At 36.2% G+C, this 24,665-nt stretch overlaps 1 protein-coding gene and 1 long non-coding RNA gene across 3 annotated transcripts in view; one reads left to right on the top strand and one right to left on the bottom strand.

Moving 5' to 3' along the window:
- The window catches only part of HIBCH (3-hydroxyisobutyryl-CoA hydrolase), a 39,109-nt gene that overhangs the window by 11,506 nt on the left and 2,938 nt on the right, over nucleotides 1–24,665 (top strand). For both annotated transcript variants that reach the window (XM_015634182.3, XM_015634183.3), the window contains exons 7-13: nucleotides 7,280–7,358; nucleotides 11,499–11,644; nucleotides 12,305–12,391; nucleotides 13,563–13,621; nucleotides 14,332–14,413; nucleotides 19,324–19,443; nucleotides 20,579–20,612. In XM_015634182.3, the coding sequence (XP_015489668.2) occupies nucleotides 7,280–7,358; nucleotides 11,499–11,644; nucleotides 12,305–12,391; nucleotides 13,563–13,621; nucleotides 14,332–14,413; nucleotides 19,324–19,443; nucleotides 20,579–20,612 (607 nt within the window). The remainder of the gene's footprint in view (nucleotides 1–7,279; nucleotides 7,359–11,498; nucleotides 11,645–12,304; nucleotides 12,392–13,562; nucleotides 13,622–14,331; nucleotides 14,414–19,323; nucleotides 19,444–20,578; nucleotides 20,613–24,665) is intronic.
- LOC117244693 lies at nucleotides 1,142–24,546 on the bottom strand. Its single transcript, XR_004498235.1, has 4 exons — nucleotides 24,385–24,546; nucleotides 23,323–23,373; nucleotides 4,335–4,420; nucleotides 1,142–1,325 (listed from the first exon to the last, which is right to left on the bottom strand). It is a non-coding gene; the product is annotated as an uncharacterized LOC117244693 (long non-coding RNA).

Below are 24,665 nucleotides of genomic sequence, written 5' to 3'. Positions count from 1 at the left end.
CCTAATATTTAGCTTTAGCTCTTTTTCACATTAGTGCCATTTAATTTTTAGCAAAACATTACAGATACTGACATTGCAAGAGGAATCTGCCTTTCCTTGTAAATCAGGTCTCAGGACCTGACAGCACATCTACCAATAGTTACAAACATCTACATTTACACTTCAGCAGGATTTTGTCAACAGTTCTTACTGCATTAATATTTGCTCTCAAGTAAATTGGTAGTGATGTCATAAGCAGCTTGTATATTGTCCATTTCAGTCAATAGAATTTTAGTACAGAAAGGAGCTGGAATTGACTAATAGCTGTCCTTACCCTGTCCCATTTTTCTCCAGATTGTGCAGCTGTAACTCTTTAGGAATGTTCCTTTCACTACCAACATATATCTATTCATATAAGTTGTGTACATGTAACCATAACTCAGAAGTGTAGATAGCATCATTTGAGACTAACATTCAAAAACTAGGAAACATTAGGATTAAACATATCTATAAAATCTCACTTCTTTTCCCATGTGTCATACAGGAATGTGTATTTACAAGTGGATATTGCCCACAGAATAAATCTATTCATTTATTGTTCAATTTGGGGTGCAAATTTTATTGCACATCATGGAAATTCTGCTTAATTGTTATCAGTATACATATATATGTATATATGTATGGGGCTTGGGGTGACTAGCTGCAGCATATGAAAGTTCATTAAATACTATGATTTTACATAGTACTTCTCTACTGTAATGGAAATTACAACCCCTTTAGCCCTTTTTAAAGCTGGGAAACTGGAACCTAAAAATGTCAGTACTTTTTGGCACTTCTCCCAATTCTTATTATTTTTCTTCCTTTTTATAAGAGTGTCATGCCTCTTGTCAGCCATCATGCACCAGAACATCTTCGGTTTTGTTTTAATTTACACTCTAAAATCTGCCCTGAAGTAAAAGTAATTGTCATACTAAAGCTAGATAAGCTGCTTTCCAATTCTCTCTCTGCCTGTCCCCCTCTCCCCCTCCCTCGTGCCTGTGTACCACAGAGAAGCTTGTGGCCCGTTTTGTTGCCAGTGCTTCAAAGCTAAAGGCAACTTTTACTGTGAAATAGACTACAGATTTTACAAATCGTTTTGAGATTGACTTGTACACCACTTATCTTCTGAAATACGGGGTGTTGGAAACAATGCCGAGGCAATCCTTAGAAAGGGTTCACTCCTTGCTGCTGTTCCAGTCTCTTTGCCATCTGGCCACACTGCTCTTCCCACTCGGCTCTGGTGTGTGATCCCAGGGATAAATGCTGCTCTTCATTTTGTGGCTAATCGGACTAGAATGGCAGCAGCTCTTGACATCAACAAAAAGTAACCACTGATTGCTCAATCATTTGCACATGATGTTATTCCCCAAAGGGTTTATCATAAAGCAATGTCTTGAATACAGGTATTTTAAATTATAGCTCAGTACTAGTACAGTAAGTAAAACTCCTTTTAAACTCCTTTTCTCTCTCTCTCTCCTTACTCTACACTGACTGAGATTTTTACTGGCTTCTGCACAGATTTCTTCTTTCCTTTAACACCAGACTCTTGCATGCTGAAAGTCTCTATTTTTACCTAATTCTAGGCCTTTGTGTACCTACCTAGACTCATATTGAGAGCTATCTCATGATTTCCCTCCCCTTATATTCCTTGTATATTCAATATACAAGGAATAAACATTCTAAAGGGAATTTTCTTTGCCTGCTTCTCCATCCTTTCATATTTCTGCTCATTTTCCTCAATTCCTGAAGAATTTGAGTGCTCATTTTCTCTTTGAGTTGTAAGACTTTCAGTCAGTCTTAGACTTTGTAAGCACTTTTTTTCAGCTAAATGAAACATTACAAAAATCCTCTGGATTCAGTCCTGTTATCCAAAATAACTGTGCCACTGTTTAAAGTTCTGATGCAGGTACCTGTCTTTAAGAACAAGAAGAGTTTCTTCAATGTTAAGATAAAACCTAAAAGCTCAGTTCTGCACTGATGCAAGGTGCTAGAACAAGTTCCCTCCCACTTGCCTGCCCTCCCTGCAGACATGAAGATTTGATGAGCTGGACACAGGGATTTCTTGCAGTAGCTACGTTTTCAGATGATACAGAAGGACATAGGGAGAGCTTCTTCCAGAATTTTAGAAACAATAAAAAAGACATATTTGCTATCTTTTTTTTTCTGAGTATGCATGGTCAGTTATGTATATGTAACAAAATTGGGATAAAAAGAATACTTTCAAATATAAAATTAAAAAAACCTGCACTTGTTACTAATAGTTATAGGCTTTTCAGATCCAGGCCTTCTTACATCTTTTCTTTCTGTTGCAGCACAGGTCTTGTTAACATAAAAAATAGTGCAGATTATGGTAGCTACCCTAGTAAGAATGGTTTGTGATCACTGAAAATCTGGGCTGCCAGTAGAAAAATCAAACCAGGGCTTTTAAAAAGTCAGTCTAAATCTGGTTGATATAGGACACTTAATGTCGCTGCATTGGTGCATAGAATGGCCTATGTGTCTTTTTCTCTAAGTTTCCCTGTAAGAAGAACCTGACCTAAATGATTAATATTCATGTGGTTGGATCAATTTGTTTAAATACTTAGGGGTCAGAAGAACAAGTCTGAGACATGAGATGTTACTACAGATAATCTGTCTCCAGTCAGCTTGTTGTGCTTTTATGTGTTTGTAGCAATTCGGACTGAGACTCTAGTACATAATCAGTATATGGAAATAAATACTTTAAATTATATAACATCAATATTTTATGTTTTAAAATACCACACTAAATTATTGAAAAGTTCACAACACCCACTGTTTTTATGATTAAATACTTGAATAGAGTTAATTTATATGTCAGCCAATGAAGGTGATACTCTATGTCCATATTGATCTGTCACACTGCATTGCTCTGGTTCACTATGTCATCTTGTCTGTTAGTATCTACAGATGAAAATGGATTATACTCTTTTGAGTGGGCCATAACATTAATGATGAACAAAGATTAATTTTGATTTAAGTTTAAGATTCATTGTGTCTGGATGCAGGGGGTAATGCTCTTACATCCATGGTTTTTGATCCACCGTAGCTATAAGCTCCTGCTGCTTCCTGAATCAATTCCACTCTCTTTGCCTTTGAAAACACTGTTGCTGCACCTTGGCTGTTTTTGCTTATTTGCCCTTTGTTGTGTTATGCTCAGTTATGCTCAATTGATTGCTACATTTCTTTTTGGTTCTAGCTCTCTACCAGAAGCTATTCTCATGCAGTTAAAAATGTAAAAAATGTAGTCACTTGATGGGAGCTGTTATAAAAGGACTTTCACTGCAGTCAATATTGGTATTATCATAACATTGCTTACTCAAACAGCAAAAAGTTATTTAACAGCTTGGTGAAGGGGACACAAGCAACATCCCTGAAAACCTCTTCTCTTTATGTTTCTTTTATTGTGTTACCAAAGCATTCCTAGGCAGTGTTTCCTTTACAGTCTGAGTTAGATTATTCAGTAAATAGTCAAGTGTGGTGCGTGTTTTTGCTGTGACATAGGTCTGTTTTCTTATATGTGAGCAGGAAGGGAGTATTTATTTCACTCTGAATAGTTCTCTGTTGTGGCGGCCCTCAATTTCTGAATAACTTTCCTACATTTTCTGATTTACTAAATGTGGGTTGTTGTCAATTTAAGATAATACAGCCTTTGGGACACAAAAGATTCACAGTAGTTGTATTTCACTTCTGCATCTGTTGGTTGCCTTGTTTTTCATTAGAAAAAATACTTATAATAAATACAAAATTTTATCATGAGAATAAAAATGGAAATCAATGATACAGTTTCTATGCACAGTCACATAATGACTTTTGAAATACAGCATTGAGTGGGCAGTCTTGTATGGGAAATAAAATTCAGATTCTCTATATTCTTTTTTTGTAAGCTTGTTGATGAATTCAGACTAAACTGCCTATAAAATTGTGTGCCTCCCTGAGTTATGCTGAGATTAACATAGCCCCATGCTATAAAGAAGCTACTGTGAAGAAAATTAACTCTTATCTCAGCCAAAGCCAGCCCAGTAGTTTAAATTTGTTGCTTTTTAATTTCTTTATTCTCCTTAATTTCTGTAAGTCCCCTTTACAAAATTCCAAATTCCACTGTCAATGGAAAAAGAAGTTTCCGGCAGTAAAAGCCTGATTGACCATGGGAGAGTGTTACCTTGGAGAAGTCTGAAGGAAGACATCAGGTTTAGTGTAACAGACCATGAAAAGTAAAACTCTTATGGTGCAGAATATAGTGCATTTTAATAAAGATATTATCTGTTAAGATTTGTATGTGTAAGTGCTGGAAATACCTGGAGAAGTGAACACAGTCCAACTGAAGATCTTTCAATGGTGTGAAGGGCCTCCTAGGGGGCACTCTAGCTATGTACGAGTTCAGCTAAATGAAAACAAAATAAAATTAGAAAACCCAGAAATGAAGGAGGAATGCATTCAGACTTCTGACTAAGTTTGTTCTTTACATAGGATGTATTTAATTGATGAGTATGTGTCCTCTGAGTTAGATCTAGAAGGTTAAACATGCAGTGATATGTTAACCATTTGGGAAGCTGCAAGTAAACAAAAACAGCACGTCAACACCAGTAAAGAAGTCATTGGGATTTGTACCATTAACTAATTTTTCTCTCCAAATTTTATCTTAATATTGGGTTATTTAGAAATGATCTTCAAAGAAGCGAGAACATATTTGCACCACTTTCTTTATAATGAATAAAAAGAAAATACCGTTTCAGCCTTTTAAATACGCATCCGAAATAAGGCTATTATCTGTGATACAAAACTCAAAGGCTGTCTAAGAAAACAAATCCAATTATGGTTTAAGCACTTGAGAAAGTGAAATCTGATTTAATTACTTCTTTCAAAAGAAAATTATATCTTTCAACTTTCTGTTACTAAAACTTGACATTTATTTTTATCACTCTAAAAAAAGAACAAGCTTGGAAGAGAAGCTCCCTTCATGGAATTCACACTCAAATCTTTGGTACTTAATACTCAAGGCAAAAATTTGAGTCCTTAAACAAAACTATGATTGTCTATAAAACAAGCCAGAAAAAATGCTTTGATATAGATGGTACTTGTATTTTTTAGATATGGGGTTAGAAAATATTAATTTAAGCATTAGAAAGACCAAAATGGACATGATTTTCATTTCATTACCTTCAGAAAAAGATCATCGTTATTGCTCAACATGCATAAAAATAACAGCAGGCTTTACTTAAAGCAGTGAAAATATGCTATTATGACATTAAAAAAGTTGGAAGCGATGAAGTCACATTTCCATTTCATTTAAGAGTTCTGGAACTGTTTTAGGAGTGAACACAGCTTTACTTGCAGCTTTGCATTTTTAGGACAGCTAAGTACAGGCCCATTGCTCTTGCTGCTGCTCAGATGAGATCTGCCCAGTGCTCAGAAAAAGGGCTAAAGGAATAAGGGATGAGACATAAGGTTTTACCCTGTGCAAATAAGATTCAGATGTTGGCTCAAATCCCATTTGCCTCCTTGGAACAGCAGTGCTTCATGTGAATACATTTGGCTTAGTTCCTGAATATAAAATGGAGTTTGATAACCACTTACCTTATGGGTGCATTTCTCAGGAAATTAAACTGGAATCTTAAAAACTTCATACATCTATGTTAAAGCCCAAGAGTGACAGATAGTCATTTTACAGAAGAAACTTGAAAATATTTTTAGATTTAGTTGTGTATCATCCTAATGGAATAAATGAATTTCTTCTTGGGCCGAATTGTAAGAGAGGCCAGGAAAGTGTGAGAGGAAATTTAATTTATATTGAATTGACTTTTTAAAAATTTTGATGCAAAACCCAATCAAAGATCTCTGTAGATAAGCAAAAGGAAAAGAATTTCTACTGTCACCTTAAAAACCTGTCAAATACATACTGGTTGTCCAAGTGAGTATCACCCAATTAATCCCACTGGTTTTATGGGAAGGATGAAATACTGTGAAGATATTTGTGAAGACTAATAGCCTTAGTTGGGTAGAGTGCCCTTTTTCTAATTTTCTAATTTAAACAATTAAAAATGTTCTTTAAAATCCATTATATCCTCATCAGACACTGACTTCTTTTGACCAATGATTTTTAGGAAATCTTAGTTTTAACATAAAACACAGATGGTTGGAAGAACTGGGCAAAGGGAAAATTAACAGTGAGGAATGGAAGTGAAATGGTGGAAAGGATGAAAGAGTATTTGTGTGAAGTAACTACTTGTGAATTATTCAGCAGAGGGTCTTGTCTCCAGATAGCATCAAACACACATTTCTATTGATGAGTACCATATAGGTAAACTTTGAGAAGTGAGACCTCAATATGTATGTTTTGGTTGTGCCCTATAATCTAAGTATTCTTAGATGACTTAAAATATTATTACTAAGTAGTAGTAACTTCTTCAGATAACCATTTTTTGTTTTATTTGTCAGTTTACCTCTTGAAGATTTATCCAAATTAAATTTCTTTTGTGTGAAGTGATTTTTTTTTTTTTTAATTGGGCCTTTCTTCTGCTTACTACCTAAATCAGAAAATATGGCATGGGCAACACCAGAAACTTTTCTAATTTTGAGGGAAGTGTTTCATCAGAACAGGCTGCTAGAGAAGAATTCTAGACACTTAGAAATGTAAATACCATTAGTGACTTGGTGAACACTAGTGCCTAAGATAAAAAGTGAGTTTCTAACTGCAAATTTTGAATTTTAATCAATAACACAGAAGACTTTTTCTGCTTGAAATACTTGTGTGTTTATAGTGTAGGTAATTATCACATTAGAAGAACAGTTAATTACTATTTCTTTTGAAATCATTAGCATGACAGCTTTGTGAAATTTATGTATTTTCCAAAAGTGTTGGCTTTATTTTGTTGGTGATTTGAAGTATGTGCAAAAATTAGAGATGGAGCAACGTTAGCAAAACTCCCTTGGTAGTCCAGTGGAGATAACAGTGTCACTCATGGTTTGTTTGAAGTTATTCTCTGTATGACTCACCCATCTTTCAAAGCACAGAAAGCTATTTCAGCCAAATCGTGAAGATAATATGATGCTTTATTAGCGTTTGAATCATAAAAGACCTTTTAATATTTTGTTGAGCTAAACAAAGTTATCTAATAAATCTAGTAAATCTAATATTATTTAAATTGTAAAGCAAAGCAAGAGGTATGTTACATAGGATTGTGGTTATGATTATTTTTACCAGAAGTTTTGTAACTGTGTCCTTTCCTCTTTCTTTGTGCAGGGAGTTGGTGTCTCAGTCCATGGACACTTTCGAGTTGCTACAGAAAAGACTGTGTTTGCCATGCCAGAAACAGCAATAGGTAAGTGTTTTAACAGATGATCACAAAGTGTTTAGGGTTTCACTGTTGGTGTAATCAGGGTGAAATGTCTTTGACTGAATGCTTTGGTGGTAGGGAAAGAATTTTAAAAGGGAATTGGAGACAACCATGTATGGAAAGTATTTTCTGTTAAATTATCAGAAATGTACCTGTGTTCTGGCAGTTGATGATTCAGACTTTTAAGTGTGTAGAGTGACACAAAGTCTGTCAGAATAAAACTTTCCTAAAAAGAACTAAGTCTTGTTACAGATGGGGGCAGGTAAAGTCTGAAGTTCCCAGTACAGATACACCAGCTTTACCTTGGGAACTCAGTATGAGTCAAACTGAGTGTACTACAAGCTACTCTGCTGTGTTAATGAGACAGATTTTGGAATTCCAGCTTTTCTTGTAGATTATTAATGTGGACCCATCACAATTGTGCACAGATTGTGTCTAGGCAAGATCACAGTGTCTTCAGTGTTGCCTTTTTTTCTTTTATACAGCAACATGTACCTTGTATTTTCTAATGTTTGATCCTATGGTTTCTTTGTCAATTCTGAGAGGTACAAAAAAGAAATGTATCCCAGAGCTACATAAAGATACAGGTATGGCTCAAGAAAAATGAGTCAGATTAAAGGGAACTCTTCTGATGCAACTGCCAAGCACAATAAAGCATAATAAACCACCCAAATACAAGCAAGCTTGTTACCATTTTAATTCCTGAAAAAAATATTAGAGCAATTCCTGCTAGCTGATGAATGCAATGTGTTTTTTATTGCTGAAGAAAAACTTAGTAAACTAAACTTAAGCTTTAATACGTGTGTTTTCTAAGCTCTGAAGTTTATAATCAGTTGTTGTGTATGAAAAGTGTTTGAAGTCAACAATTCATATTTGTATTTTTTCAACAAAACAGAGGTTCATTGACATATGAAATTATTTTAATAATAAAACTACCTTCACTTTCTTCTTCAAAGGTGACGATATGAGTAGTTTTATATTAACAAGAGCTCTACTTTATAGAGATTTCTTGTGTTGACAAGGACTTATTTAAACAAAAATAGACTGAAGACATGTGAAGGGAAAGCTTAGAACTTGCTTAGGAAGGAAAGTAATTAAATCGCTTTTAGGATCACTTAGAGGTAAAACCACTGAAATCTGTTTGGATTTAAAGGCTTAGCTGTTTTGATCGCTGTGGGGTGTGTTTAAAATGTCTAGCTCTCTAGATACTGTATTAGTTGGTTTTTTTCATGTGCTTACTTATTTCAGTAGGCATGACACCTTTGCTGAAATGAAAACAAAGCATTCATTCAGCTGCTCCATTTTCACACAATTATTCTGCATTTGTTCACCACCATAAATAAAATGATACAGATAAATATGCCACTTAGCAAATAGGAAAAGAAGACAGTTCTAGACTGTAGGAATTTGACATGGACAAGAAAAAGCACTGGAAAGAGGCACAGAAGTAGGAAGGTGTGGGAAAAAACACTGGTGGGGAGAACAAAGGATCAAAGTATAAGGTATGGGCTTTGAGGTGATGTTACACTAATAATAGATACTTTCTTGCATATCCCTGCTAGATTTTTAGCTTTCTAGAAGTCAACAGTAATAAATTCCCAACCCCCTCTGCCATACAAGGTAAGAATGTGGCAGCACTGCCTTTCTTCTGTTTGGCAAATGCAGAGTTGCACCTTTGGGATTACAGCAGAGCATGTTGCTCCTCTGTCAGAGCACAGACTGCAAGTCAGCAGTACAGGCTCATAGCCTGGGCAGCCCAGCAGTAACACAGCTCTTCTCTTACTTCACTAGGAAATTGAAAAATGATTGCTAAATGCTAACAAAAAAACAAAAATCAGGTACGGAATACATTAAGACAATCCCATGAGCAAAGAGGTTTCTGTTTTTGAAATATATATGTGTGTATATATATGTGTGTATATATATGTATAGGAAGTGTTACTGAGAAAAGAGCAGTATGTAGAACATAGATAAAGGAGAAAAAGGCAGGAACATTGAAAAGGATACAGTAGAAGCTATAGCAGACTGTGCAATCAAGTAAGTTTAAAGTAGATTAGGTAGACCTTCACAAATCCTGTTTGTAAATTCCTTAATTAAAGAAACCTTCATTCAATTTAGGTTTATTTGCTTCTAAAGGTATTTAAGCTAATCAACTTCACAGTTTATTTAAAACTGATTTCCTGTGTATGGCCAAGTGGAAGGACACTATGGATCCCAATAGAAAGATTTTTCATTTCATGTACTGGAGTGTGGGGAGAGCAGTAGTCCAGCATCAGTATTATTTTAACTAAAACAAAAAGGAAAAAAATGTTGTTGTTGTTGTTCTGGTGGATGTGGAGAATAATGTATAGGCTTTTTGCTTTGGAGGGAATTTTTAAGCCGGGTTTTACTTTTAAATGAGGTTGGGCTTTTGTTTTTTGTTTTTTTTTTTCAGTAGAAGGATATCTAAAGGGAGACAGATGAATAGAAACATAAAACTAAATAGAAGTCTTGGCATCACTGTTATGATAGCTCAAGCTGAGAAGGTAAAATGTAGAATAGACTATTTGAGAATATGAAAAAGAAGGTAAATGATGAATTGAAGTTAATACAGCTTAGGGCGTTTAAAGGGTTTCAACAAGGCAGTCAGCATTTCAGGAGAAGAGTTGTATGTCTCAGTAGCCTGGGGGATGAGGAATAAATCAATTAATGACAGCACACACATCAGTGGGAGTAGAATACTACAGCTGTAACTGATAGGAAGTGACTCCTAAACCCAACCTTTTGATGTATTAGAAGCAGCAGAACAAAAGGACGACCAAGTGGGAACCTGAGGAGAAGCTGAGGGGTTAGCTATTAAAATTATTAAGAGGGAAACACTGAAGAGCAGCTGTCTGAAAGAAACCTCCCCTTATTCCATCCAAGGGGGAGGCCTATTCAGGGACCCCTAACTTCCCATATCTCAAAATGCTTGGAATAGGGTCTTCCTATAATACATACATTGATTCCTGTGAACAAGTGCAATTACTTGTGAGAGAAAAATGACCATTGTCTATCAGAACTTCATTTAAACTCCTTATGTACATCTGAATTTTCCCAGTTAATATCTCTTCTTTGGTGAGTGCCTTATGAGTTTCTTATTGCTCATTTATATTCTTTTTTTCATTTGTTTTTATGATTCATTTGATTCGTTCTCTGAAACTGAAAAAAACCCAAACCACCACCACACCTTTAATTTCTTTAAAAGACTTTCAGTTTCATTAATGCACTATTGACATGATTTCAAGGTAGTCACTGGACCCTTCTGTTATGCATTCAGATTTCTGAAATCAATACAGCTAAGCTAAAGTTTTCTCTAAGTACATTTAAATAGATGTCTAAATTTATTTTTTGGTGATCAATGTATGTAACAGAAGATAGATACTTTCCAATACAACTCTTAAAAGTATTTAAATTCTAGTCACAGCTTTGAATTTTTTTAAAAATTACCCTAATCTGTAGATTTAAAAAAGTATATAAGACAGTTATTAAACTAGAGAGTTTAATAATTTTTTGCTTCATTTTAGCTTAGTCACAGTCTTGCCAAAGAGCCAAGTACTAAGTCAGCATCTTGTGCCTCCACCTTCAGGGAGACCCTGGCAATGTTGTTGATGTGTTGTTGAATTCTGAGCCCCAAAATTTGTTCAACTGAGCTGTGCAAGAGGCACTTCATCAGTGTTTGGTATTTTTATTGTAACAAAATATTTCAGTGAAAATGCAGCATCCAGTTTGAGCTTGCACAAATTATTTCACAATTCTTTATGTCCCTTCTGCTTCTTTGCTGAGAACATACTTGATTTTTCAAGCACCTAAAATTGTCTCGAGTTGTTGGCAAATAGAATAAATATTATTGTTTGCTGTATGTTTGTAAAGTATACAGACTTTATACAGGGCCAGTGGAAATGATGAAGTTTGGAAAGTGTTCAAGAGTTTGCTTTTATGAAGGATTTTGATGCCAGATATGTCAAGCCAAGACAAGGAGAAATTTGGGCAAGGTTTCTGTGCCTATGTAAGGAAGATGAAAGTGAGACAAGAAAAAAATTGCTGCTAGTGATGATTAGTACAAGATCTCCTGCCTTCACTTTTGTTTTGTGTTGTTTATTACAGGCCTTTTCCCTGATGTAGGTGGAGGGTATTTCTTGCCAAGGCTCTCAGGAAAGGTTGGCTATTACCTCGCACTAACAGGATGCAGGCTGAAAGGAAGAGATGTGCTGAAAGTTGGCATCGCTACGCATTTTGTAGAATCTGAAAAGGTAATGTGCCAACTGTGCTGGCCAGGGCACAGCCCACAGCCACAGTGAGAGGTCTGGGGTTTTAGCACCCCAATACCCTGTTACCAACACGGGAGTCTGCAGAAGTGCACTTACATTAGCTGGCCATGCCCTGCAAACAGGGATGGTGAGACTCTCAAGCTGTCCTTCTAACACTTGCCAGGTGGTGACAGCTTTGCTTGAAGGAAGAAGCAAATGGTGCTGATTTTACAATTCCACTCTTGGGAGGGCACGATCTATTCAGCAGAATGAAGTTGCTTAAAATTTGTATAGTTTAGACAACATTGTATGAAACTAGAGATTTATACAGCTGCCAAGTTTACAGTGAAGGTAACACCCCATTAAAATGTTCTTTCCTCTCAGATTGGTGCAGCCTGGCTTTACCTGCAGCATCTGTAGCTGCTTTGGGGGCTGCTTGGGAAGCAGTTCTTTGCTGGTCACTGCAGACATAATTAAATTCAGGTGGTTCAACATTGGCAGTAAACTCTGTTTCCTTGTGTTGTTTGCTTTGTACTTCTTTAAGGTCAGTCAGAAAGTAAGGGGAGGATGAGGGGGTGTTCATATACATATATCTTACTGTAGTAATAACCCAAGTAGTATGTTTTGTTTTACTTACTTGCAATTAAATCTTACATTTAATAGCTACCTGCCTTGGAGAAAGACCTGATAGCACTGAAATCTCCTTCAAAAGAAAAAATTGCAGATTTATTGAACTCTTACCACATGAAGGTAATCTGAAATTACTGAAATCAAGCAAAATCGTTAAATACATGTAGACATTTTTTTTATCCTTGCTACTTATATCTTTTTTTATGGTTGGAAATAAAAGTTTCCAAACTCTTTGCACTCTGTCCATAATAGTTGTGTTAGCCCCATGTAACAATGGGCATGAAAATAAAAGGTTTTGCCTTTACAATCAGTGGCTATTTTTACTCTTTTGATGTGCGTTGCAGTTCTCTTTCAAAAGAAAGAAAACTTCTGGAGTCAAACCAGTATTCAGTGTTACTCAGCCAGTTTATTACTCTGCTGTTGTTCAGCTTTAAAATTAGCTGTGTCTACTCTTGTTATTTCTGTTTTATAATTACTAAGTTCATAAATAAGATTAATTGGAAAAATAAGTGGGATAAGCTAATTTACATCATAGTACTGATTATTTTGACAAAACAGAGTGCTGTGAAATAGGAGTGATGATATGTTGCAGTATCCTGCTTTACAAGATGACACTGAATGGAAAAAGAAGCTGTGCATTTTTAGTTATCAGAGCTTAAATGCCAGGGAACCTTTTCAGCTTCAGCTGCTGTTCCTGAAACATCTTCTCATGTCCCATACCCCTTAATGCCTGAAGATGTGAAACATTTGACAGCCTTCCCACAGAAGGCTGATGGATCTATCACACACTTTGTATGTCTAAACAAAATTTTGTTGAATGACACAGAAAAGAGAAGGAAGAGTAAGGCTTTTTTTTTTTTTTTTGTCATTAAAAAAGCATAAGCATAGGAGTGTATATTTTTAAAGAAAATGAAAGGTTTTTTTAAAAAAAAATCTCTGATTTTTGAGTAGATTTATATACACTGACTTTCTTAGTGTACTACACCAGGAGTGTTTTGATAGAACAATCAGAATTGTGTACAAGATAAGCACCCAGACAAATAAACATAACATAGTAGCTCAGAGCAAGCACTGCAGTATGAGGCAACAGCTTTAACAGTCACAGGATAGAGAAAAGTTCATATATTCACACTGCAAAATTGTGATTCATTAAAAATTGTACTGTCTTATGAACATTAAGTGTTCATTTATGATATGATATTTCTGGAACACAAGTCACTGAGTTTTTTTGGTACTGATACATTTTCAGTCTAAAATAACCAAGTAAAATATGTATTTACTTTTTAAATAGTGCACAATTGATCAAGAAAAGGAGTTTGTACTTGATGAACATATGGAGAAGATTAACAGGTATTCAGCAATCTTTTAAAGTTTTTTATTCTTGTGAATAGAGAACATGAAGTTAAATCTAGTAAGAGTATTTTACAGATAAGGTGAGAGAAATTACCTCCAGGTTTAAGTAACATTTAGTCTTTAGGGAGTTTTAGCTGAAGCTCATTAAGTACTTCACTCATCAGTATATTAAATACTTAGGCAAAGTAGCCTGATTCATAACCTATGGCACATGAAAATGAACGTTTTTTGTAGATATGGGATGGGAGTTTGTGAGAGTAACTGTTCTTGTTCTGTGGAACAGGAAATGTTATGTAAAACATTTACAGTCCTCATTGGGTTAAGGCCATTTCTATCATAGCTTGGAACTTCTGTATATCAGAAAGGGAAGGAGAAATGAGTGAGAGTGATAAGAGAGCTAATCTCTGGAAGAAGGATGGCAATAACTACATTTAGAGATAAAAGATGCTGACACCAAACCAATAGAATGGAGCTGATAGCGAAAGATTTGCTATGTTATAAAAATACAGCTAAGACTGATGGTAGTAATTGAAGTATATAGATAAATACCAGAGTTTGTTAGTAAGGTTTATTGAAAGAGATTTGTAAAGGAAAAGGAGATGCTTGAGTTACTTGAAACTGAGCAACATGGAAGACATTGCTAAGAAAAGACAAATCAGCTGGTTATGCTGAAGCAGCTTGTTAACTGTTTTTGTTTTTTCTTTTAGCATTTTTTCAGCAAATAGTATGGAAGAAATTGTTAAAAAGTTAAAGCAAGATGGTTCTCCTTTTGCCATGAAGCAGCTAGAGGTAAAGTCTTCTATATAATTTTTGTTAGAAATTTTAATTTTCTAGAAATTCTAGAAATTCTATGGTTTCTTATTGTAGGGCAGACTTTAGTTACGCTATAGGGTTTTGGACTGAGAGCCTCAGGTTCTCACACATAGTCCTGAAGGATTTTCAGAAGTTCTACTCAGACAAGGGTATTCCTTTAAAATCACACAATGTGAGCACCATCATATGGTGCATAAAACTGTAATTTAGTAAAAAACTAAACTGCACTTTCTTTTGCCCTCCCGACAGTCAGGGGGCTGTTGGGAACAAGTGTTCTCTTTATAGCTTGACAATAAAATGAGAAAGTTTGGAATAAAGCAGTGCCAGAACAGTGTTGTTGTTTTTCTTCCATTCTAGATACCTCATTTGGGTAAACAGCAAAAGATTTATTATCACAAAGTATTTTTTGATCTTTCTAATGCATTTCTGAGTGTTGGATGTAGTCACTATTCAAAAAGCATGCAGCAATGCTACACACAATTCATACTTCAGCCTCAAAAGCAAGAAGCAACATACATTCATTTATAAATTATGTGTGTATTTTATTTTTTTTTCCTTTGAAGTATCTTTGTTCAGGTGCCTTGTTAAAGTTTGGTTTGGAGCTAGTGAAATATTCCAACTGGATAGAACTGAAGTGTTTCTCCAACAAAAGGGTTGCTTTAACTTTAGTTACAACTCACAGAAGAAATCTCCTTTCATAGTAAAATAAAACATCTGTCATCTTTGGCTTTGATATGAGCAGAAGGAATTTTATAAGGTAGTATTCACATTAGGCACCCTACCCCTTTTTTAAAAAAAAAAATTAATTCAAAATGTAACACGTTGTCACTGGAACTATCAAACAGTTTTTGAGAAAGGAAGTTTTAAGATCATCTTTGTGCCAACCAGTTAAATCTAGTACACATTGCAAGAAATTTAGCATATGTCTTATAAAAGCAAAATTGAGTAAAAGGAAAGTCTAATTTTTTCCCCCCTAGTATCCAAGTTTCATTGGATAAAGCAGTCAAATGAGTTGGTGCCAGAATAAAAATTTTATCTGTTCATATTATATTGATTAGGTTCAGTGGGTGTTGAAAACAACCAAGAATTACTTGTTCTTTTTCGTTATTGTTTATGGTAGTACATTTGTTTAACAGTTTTAATTCAGAACTTAAAACTAAGTAATCTGTTGATGGCTAAATTAGGTCATCTACTTCAAAGTTACAATTTTGTGTAATTGATTTTTTAAATTCCAGAACAACAACAACAACAAAAAGGCTATTTTGTTGATTCTTCAGTTCTCCTATCTCAGACTATAAAGTCTTTAATAGAACTTTATAACAACTTTTTTATTTTATGTGATTCATAAATGAATGTCCTTGGAGTTGACCAGAGTTTCAGAACAATTGTCTGTTCTGTTCAAGAGATAAGACTGTGTTAGTATGACTTGCTTCAGTCCATGCATAAATTCATGGGAAAAACCCCATGAAACAAATCCCACATTTTCTAGCAGATGCAAGACTTCAGTGTGAACAAACAGATTTCAGAGGAGTTTCTGACAGCAGACATGCTGTTCTAAGTAGTAGGATTAGGCAAGGTTGTGAAACCAAGGTTTCACTTTAGTGAACTGGGTGAACCACTCCAGGTACAGGAGCAACAGCAAATCCACCTGATAAATACCATATCAGCTGATTCAGTAACAGCAATGTCTATGCTTATTCTCCTTGTTTATCCCTGTATTTATTATATGTATAAGTAAGCTTACAGAATAAGCCTTAACTGAAGGTTTAATACAAATGTCCTAATTTGGAGGTACCCCTTGATACATCCACCTTGTACTTTGGATCAACAGATACTTTTTGGTGTTAATAAAATGGAACTCCTCGTTCTGCAGTAATCCAAGTATGCTGTGAGCCATGCTATCCCAAGTACCCTGTTCTCTTTAACCTACAGTACTCCTGCTTTTTACTTTCAAAACATGCCTGCTTAGCAGGATGTCACATATACGAGGCTGAAATACTGCATGAAGAATAATATAAAGTTGTTAAAATTCTACTTGAGAATGACTTCATAAAGTCCATTGAAGTTCACATTTTGAACCCAGCTACAAACAGGTGGAAACCTAGAGAACTAACACTTTGAACTCAATAGTTTTCAGACCTTTAAATTTGTAGCGCTCCTTTGTTCCCAGAATTTACATGAGCCCAAAAGCTTTAATCTGAGGGGCAGGTGTACCATTTCTAGTGGGATGAAGTAAACATGTTGGGTCAAAACCTGATAAACATCAGATACTTGACTTATTTTCATATAATGCTTTCTTAGAGGTTTCTGGCAGGACAGTATACCTGAGCACTGACACGTTACAGTTTAAAAGCTTTATTGTCACTGAGTGCCAATGTAGAGTGCAGGACAGTGCAGACTAAGGACTACAAGACACATTGTCCAGGTCTCCTGGTCAGGCTGGGATGCACATAATAGCTCCTGAAGCATTAATGTGTGTGCAGCAAATGGGTGAGGTGGATTACAGGAATGAAGCTTGGTAGTGTTGGACTCAAAGCAGCATTCTGAAACTCTCTTAGCAGAGCAGTGAGAGTGATGTACTGTCCTTGGGAAGCTTTCCTGTGTAGCTTTGGCTAGATGCTCCTCATACATTGTCAGATCTCCTCTAGGACCATTGTTCCCTGTGGTGGAACAAATGCATTGATAGCTCAGAAAGTAAGTGATAGGTATCTTCATCTGTTGCAAGGGGAGTGATGCACTGGACCTCTGGGAGATTTTGGGGTTTCTAAGTGAAAGAAAGTCACTGTTGCCACTTTAAAGCTTGTAAGGGAATCCACTGTGTCAGTGCCACTTAATACAATCACCTTCTGTTAGCATTTTATTGGTGTTAAGTCTACTGCAAATTCAGCTTAGAGCTTTTGGGATCATTGTGTCAAAATCAAGATGGTTTGAAAGATACTGAAATAGATGTCAAATATGTCTATGAAGACTTCTTTGCATTTTAGTGCTCCCCAATCCAGCCTATCCTGTCTCTTTTTCAGGCTTGTTCCCTAGCACCAATCCCCTCTCTTTGTACAGAGAATGTATTTATAACTACGCTGGTGACTCATTTTTCTGCAATTACACCTACCCATTTTCCTGCCATGCTCCTCTTCCTCCAGCTTGATTTATGTCAGTGCCTCCTCCACCTTCAGCCTCACTGATATGCCAAGATTACCAGTCTAGTGCATCGAGCAGCTGCCTTAAGTGCTGTTTTCAGATCTGCCCCATTCCAATGCCTGCTCTGACCAGTACTTGCCATGACCGTTTCACCCCTGGAACCATCTGGCTGTACCATGTATAGCATTTAGTCTGGTCTGAGCAAAGACTTCCTAACCTAAATGACAGAATGTGAAACTCAAAGGAGGAAAGGCCCAGTTGAAAGGTGAGGCCAGCAAGAGCATCTTACAGGAAATAAGGGGTCCAGTTAAGAGCTGCCATCCATCTGGGACCTACAGAAGGATGTAGTTAGAGGTACAGCTGATTTCTTAATCTGCTGAAAGGCAGGTCATTGTTAGAGAGCTTCACCAGAACTCAGGAACTGTTGCCTCTTGAAGCCAGTTTTGGCCAATTCTTTGCCAGCTTCTCTCTCAAGCACAGTGATTACATGTAAGTTACAGAACAACTGAACCAGTGCTCTGAAGGCACAATTCCAGAGACTCCTGCTTGTATAGCAATCACATGTTTTCCAGCTTAACTAGGCAAAATGGGTCACTGCTGCATCAGCTGGTGTCTGGAGGGATGAAAAGTAATTGGGAGCTAGAAAAAATGCTGCTGATGACTGGAAACCTGCCATTTCAGGCTGTGGTAAGGAGCCTTCTGCAATGAAAATAATGTAAAGAGGCAAATCTCACCATCTGCTGCTTTTTAATAGTGGTAAAAATGTCCTAATTATCAGGAAATGTCTATTGTACCATGAATGATACACATCTTTTATTTGGGTTTACAAAGAGAGGACATGCTTACAGTAAGAAAACAATGATAAGCAACAATGAGATTTAGCTCCTTTTCCCCACAACCCCATGAAACTTTAAAGCTCAGTTCTTTTTGCTTGACTAGGATTTTGTCTTTCTCCCCACTTTCCCCTACTGTTTACTGGCATGCTGTTCTCCAAAGGATACTCCTGAGAGCCAGATTTACAGCATTTGTTTGTGTGCTTTAAAAGAATCCTGTCTGTCAAAAGAAGTAAGGCAAGACCTCCAAGCTTTCTATCAGCAGAGTAATGCAGGGCAAAATTACTTCAGTATCTGTTGATCCCAGACAAGAAGCCTGGACAAATACATTTGGTTTATTGTAATATTTTCTTTCAGTTTTCTTCTTTGCGTATTGTTTGGACTTTGCAAATGATCATGAAGCAACAACTTGTAGTTTGTTGCCAGTCTCTCTATTATTACCTTACTACTCTGTAAAACTTAAATGCTAAGCAATGCTAATATCACCTACAATATCAGTAAATCTAAGAGCAATTCACATTATATATATATATGATATTAAAAACCAAAATGTAATTGCTTCTAACACTTGCCTTCACTTAGAAAAGATTCTTCTTGAACATTTATTTCAAACTACATTCATTTCTCTGGCTAGTAGTAATTTGATCTTAAATGATGGGACCTTAGGAGTTCTAGGTTTTCCACAAGTGATGGTACATATCCCAGAGATCTTGCTGATCAAAGCTTATGTAGGAAAGTTCATTTAATGTGACAGCTTGGTGGGAGAGGGAGCAGGAGGAATAGGTGTCACAGAGGGAGCTCAGGGGAGAAAAAAAGCCATCATTTCCTTTTCACAAAGTTTAAAATGCACAAAAAACAGACTTGGAAAAGTGTCCAAATTGAAGAAAATAAAAATAATGTTAATGTCTTCCCCAGACTATTAATAAGATGTCACCTACATCTTTAAAGCTGACTCTCAGACAGCTCAGAGAAGGAGCTTCCATGAGCTTACAAGAGGTACTCCGGATGGAGTACAGGCTGAGCCAAGCGTGCATGGTAAGTAACAGCTGAGCCCCTTGTCCCTTTCCAGCCACAGGAGGGAACAGTTTCTCAGAGACTAAAAACTTTATGTAGATTTCATCAAGAGTTTATAGGTTTTAATTTTGAGTATCATCTTTATGTGTTTGTGAGGCATTTTTCCAGTTTCATGTTATTATATGTACTGCAAAGGACACTACATTAATGACAGATGGGAATGTATAAGACTTCTGTTAAAAAAGTATGAAAACATTAATATATACATAGTGTTTCATATTTGGATTGTAATTTTAAAACTGATGTTGTTGAACAGGTTTTCTATTTAAATTACTTAGTCCTCAGTGCCTCAGTTCCCAGCAGCCGGGTGCAAATAGTTGTTTATGCCTTTCCAGAGTGTTGTCTATGAAAAATTTATCACAGCAAGGGATTTTAGTGTTATTTGTAGTAAGTGCTGAGTACTTGGATAGCATATGAGTAAGTGATCCTTCCAGTGGAACAGAGCTGCTAACTGAATTACCTGAACAAATGCCTTAAAGGGTTTCCCATGCCATCCTTATTGTTTGTTTTGTCACATTTTAAAATGAGGATTTTATATGTCTGATTAAATGATTTGTGATGGTTAAATACTTGAAGTGAAAATCTGTCTAATTCTGGTATGTTCTAATGCCTGACTAAAACTAGGATTGTGGCTCTATTGCTAATGAAGCATGCTTAGGGATTTAAGTGTTACATTTACCTTTATTAAAAAAAAATTGGATGTTTATAGGATTCCATTTAACTGTAAAGTGCTCCAAATACACAGAATACATCACAGTTCCTGAAGACTGCCCTTTTTCAGAATTCCTGATACTGCACACCTTAGCCCCATCATGTGAAGCTCCTTTGAAAAAGCTGTTAGAAAGAGAGAACTTAAACTATTGCATAGTGCCTGATCAGCTACAGGTCAACAGACTGATTTTAAGAGATATGGCTGCATTTAAAGCAAGAAGATACAGAGCTCTTTAATAAGTAAAGAAAAGCTAACCCTAGAAAAGAACAGTACAAGTGGGATTTAACTGAATCTTGAGAACTTGCATTTCAGGCAGAAGTGGGATAGGGAAAGATGGAATAAATAGGTCATGTTACAGCTTTTTTTTTTTTTATCATCTTTCAGAAAGGCCATGACTTCTACGAAGGGGTTCGAGCAGGTAAGAATCCACACCAGAAACACTCCTCAAGCTTGACAGCACACAAATTTACACATGTGGTGCTTCTTTGGAAATCACTACCAGTGCATGCAGTGACAGCCCAGAGAAAACCTCCCAGCTTCCCATAGGTATTGCTTATTGGACTTCTCTGTGGCCAAAATGTATTACTGTTCCAAAGCACAAGAGCAATGTTGTTGCCTTTGTGTAACCTCAGTTCTCAAACATTATTTATCCACCTGGTTTCACCATTTCACATTTAAGCCTGTGTCCAGGTTTAGTGTTACTGCAGAGCTGGTTCAGCCAGCTACACAATGCTTTAAGACTCAAAATCAAGAATAACTGTTTCTATAGAAAACTGTTAGAACAAAGACTTACTTTCCCCCATGTCCAGAATATCTCTGAATGGAAGTGTCTTATTATTAAAAAACTGTATACATAAGCTCAACATTAACTAATCTAGCATTTTCAGCCATTGGTCAAGAAAGGTAATGGTAAAAGTAGAGCAATGTCTCAGCAAGTTCATCCAGGGGACAGACTTCAAGCCTGTCCTTGGTCCTACTGCTGATTCACTGTGCAGCTTGTCAAACCCAAAGTCACATCTGTTAGGAGCTGTAGCAATTATTTATGTACTGTTCATCACGAGATGAAATAAAACACAGGCATTTCTTTTTCCAAGGAGCTTACAGTACAAGGCATTTGGATGGGTAACTTTTGGTTGGACTTTTAATTCACATACTTACATACTCAAGTATTATTACCTCCTCGTCATTGTTTTATACCTATCTTTATAAAGCAGTTTAAAATTCACTTGAGGAATGGATATTAGTTGGAGTGTCTGCCATTAGTAACACTGTATTAAAGATAGCCTGGGGTGAGAGATGCAAAATGTATTCATACAGCATGGGGAAGGTTTCTGATTTTAATTAATTAGTCTTTAGCACTTATTAGCAGACACTCCTTTGAAGAATATTTACCACACATGTTGAGAAGTGGTTTTCATTATGTTGGTAATGGGGACAAGAACATCTTAAAAATACTTTTCTTGGGATATTTGGGATATTTTCTAAATCAGAAAATAAGCTGCTGAATTGTAGTTATTCAGGAAGTGACAAACTTCAAGTTTTAGAGTCAGAGGAACACCAACTGAATTTCTCCTTGCAAGGCACAAGGTCATGAAACCATCTGGGACTGCAGTACAGTACAAAAGCAAATCCCTTGTCAGTATGGCCAGGAAATACACAAACTGCCTGTAAAGTGAGAGGCTGCAAGAACAGCAGTTGGGAAAATTCTCTTTTATACAGGATGATGTAGCAGAAGTTCAGCAATATCAGGGGAAGGAAAAAAACAAAACCAAAGATCCAACTGCACTGAGGGGATTGCTCATAATAATAATAATTTTTTTTCTAAAGCACTTTTGTTCTCTGCTTGCTGCATAGATCTTGTTCTCAGATTTTCAGTCTTAGTTTTGTTTCTCTTGTTGCAGAGGAGAGTAGAATCTGACTCCAGATCACTTTAGGAGTTTGGGCTAATTTCATAAAAATCATTATCCATCAATGTGTGCTGAGGATCCTTTTTAACAGGAAGGGACATTATTAAGTACTTCACAGGACCAATAATAATAATAATATAATTAATATAATAAAATATATTATATATACACAATAATAAAAGTGTTTTGTATTAGCTTTTTCTTTCTTAAAGCTTTACACTTAGAAGCATTTGAGAGCCAGCTCTTGACCCTCTATACCACAAGAAGATCTACTACCAAAAGAAGTTGAGTTACAGCATTCAGATTTTAGTTTGTTTCTCAGCAACCAAGGGCCACAGGTCAGGTTTTAATAATACTTTCATCTGCTTCAAACCATAATTTCAAAAGGCTTTCTAGGGAGTACTTTAAAAGCTTTTTAAACCTGCTTTGACCTGAGGTCAAAATTTCTTTTTTTTTAATTTTTTTTTTAGCCAGTTTTCTTTCAACCTGAAAATCTGCTGTGGCAGTCTTCACTGTTTATATGATTCTTGTGATTGGAGCTATTAAAGACAAGCCAGAATTCTTAAAGCATAAAACACATGGATCATATTTCATCAGCATTTTCCTGTAAAATGGTAAATGTGGACCTGGGTATCCTTAAATTAGGTATCGATTTTTCACCTTGATTAATAGAATAATATGTAAACTAAGAAATGCACAGGTCTGGGTAGTTGCCAACAATTGTTTTTCAAATCTGGCTACCTAAGAAAAGCAGTAATTTTTGGTGTCAGTGTTCAAACACATCCAGCTGGGATACAAGCTCAGCAGCAAATCTCAGGGACAAGTATCTGTTAAATCACCCTCCTAACCCTTTGTGCAAGAATGTGCACTTGAAATGGAATTGTAAAGGTCTTCTACATCTTGCTGATGCTGCAAAGATGATTTTTATGTGCAGCTTCTGCCACTTTCCCTGCAGTGCTGGCAGATGTGAGCTGTACCCTGGGCACCCCAGGGCCCTGCACGACCTGAGAGATTTTATAGCAGCAAACAGAATGTCAGAGGCTTAGAAATACCAGAGTTTTGACTGTGTTGGAGGAAGCTCAGCAAGAAGTCCAGTAAAGTCACTGCTACTTAACAGAGGGGTTTGGGATTTTGATTAAAAATGGTGAAACATAAGTACAAACCCTTAACATGATGTCTGTGCTCAGTTTCTTTCATCATAATGAAATACCCTTAACCTACCTTAGAAGTCTTCAGAATTTTTATTCTGTTTCTGTAATGATTGAGCTCTAGCTAGAGAGATAAAAAATATAAAGAAGTCAATGCAGAAGTGGAATATTTTCATGATGCTACTAGAGAACAAATATTTTGACTCATACAATATTAAAGACTTCACTGGGGAGACCATTCATGAGCATTGAGTTTATCCACCAGAGTAAAACTGGCTGCAGATCCAAACAGAAAGATGAACTTGAATAGACAGCAGTACCCTGGAGAGGAAAACTCCATTTTACTACATCATTTACTACAGCATGGCAGAGAGGAAGCTGTAGTAACATACATAGACACTTCTTCCTCTTTAATTTAAACCATTTCTAGTCACAACAGACTGTTTTGGCTAGACTGTGAACTTAAGTGCAATTGAAGAAAATCAGTAGATAAGTACTATTCTAGTGGAATATATATAATCAATTTGGGACAATTACATCTTTTGACCCAAGCCAATCAGTGATTTCACCATGCTCAGAAATAACTTGGAAGATCACAACTTTTCAGTAAGTTACCCAGTTGAACAACATAGTGAAAACACTCTTTTACAGGACATTTCTTTTAAAGAATTGTCCTCATGGATTCTGTTTTCTGTAGAATTGCAGTTTCCCACATAATAGGGTACTTTTTACAATTCATTTGTTTCTAAGGAGTCCTTTGTTCCCTATTTGCAAGTAAATGGATGTAGGGCTCTGATTTGCTTTGCTCTTTAGGGATATAAGCTAGAGTTGTGATGCCTGTAAGTCTTCAGCTGTGGACATATTAATTACTCAAATGTAATTTAAATAGGTGCTAATTTTCTAGCCACTCTCAATCATTGGTTAAAGACAGAAAAGTTAAAGAGAAGTTTTCAAGTCACATTTTTTACTACAGGTTGCTAGGCAGGCCGTAGTGCCTGTTTTTTGATAAGCAGTCTTTAGGTAGGTTTTCTTTTCATTGAACATGAAATTCTACCCCCTTACACATTCCTCAGCTTGCATATTTCTAGTTCACTTAGTAAGAGCAAAGTCAGTGTAGAAAAACACAACAACTTACCCAAAAATAGTTGCAATTTTCTGAAGTATCTGGTCTCTGCGAGTATCATAGTTCACCTGCCTTTAGATTCATCCCACTCCTAACTCTTTGTCAGAAAATGAACAAATAAAGGCCACTCTCAGGAGAGAAATTTGAAATGTGCTCCCTCTTCCTGCCTATCCTCTCTTATATGCTGTGGGCTGTGTTGGTCAGGTGCCCCCAGGCCACAGGTGCATCTCCAAATCAGTTGCTGATTGCACTCATCTGAAGGGAATGTGTGTTGTGAGGGTTGATGGCTGTCA

The sequence above is a fragment of the Parus major genome, chromosome 7, assembly GCF_001522545.3.
Source record: "Parus major isolate Abel chromosome 7, Parus_major1.1, whole genome shotgun sequence".
In the NCBI taxonomy this organism is placed as follows: Eukaryota; Metazoa; Chordata; class Aves; order Passeriformes; family Paridae; genus Parus; species Parus major.
Note: the sequence above shows the minus strand (reverse complement) of the source record. Positions and strands in the feature narration are given on the sequence as shown.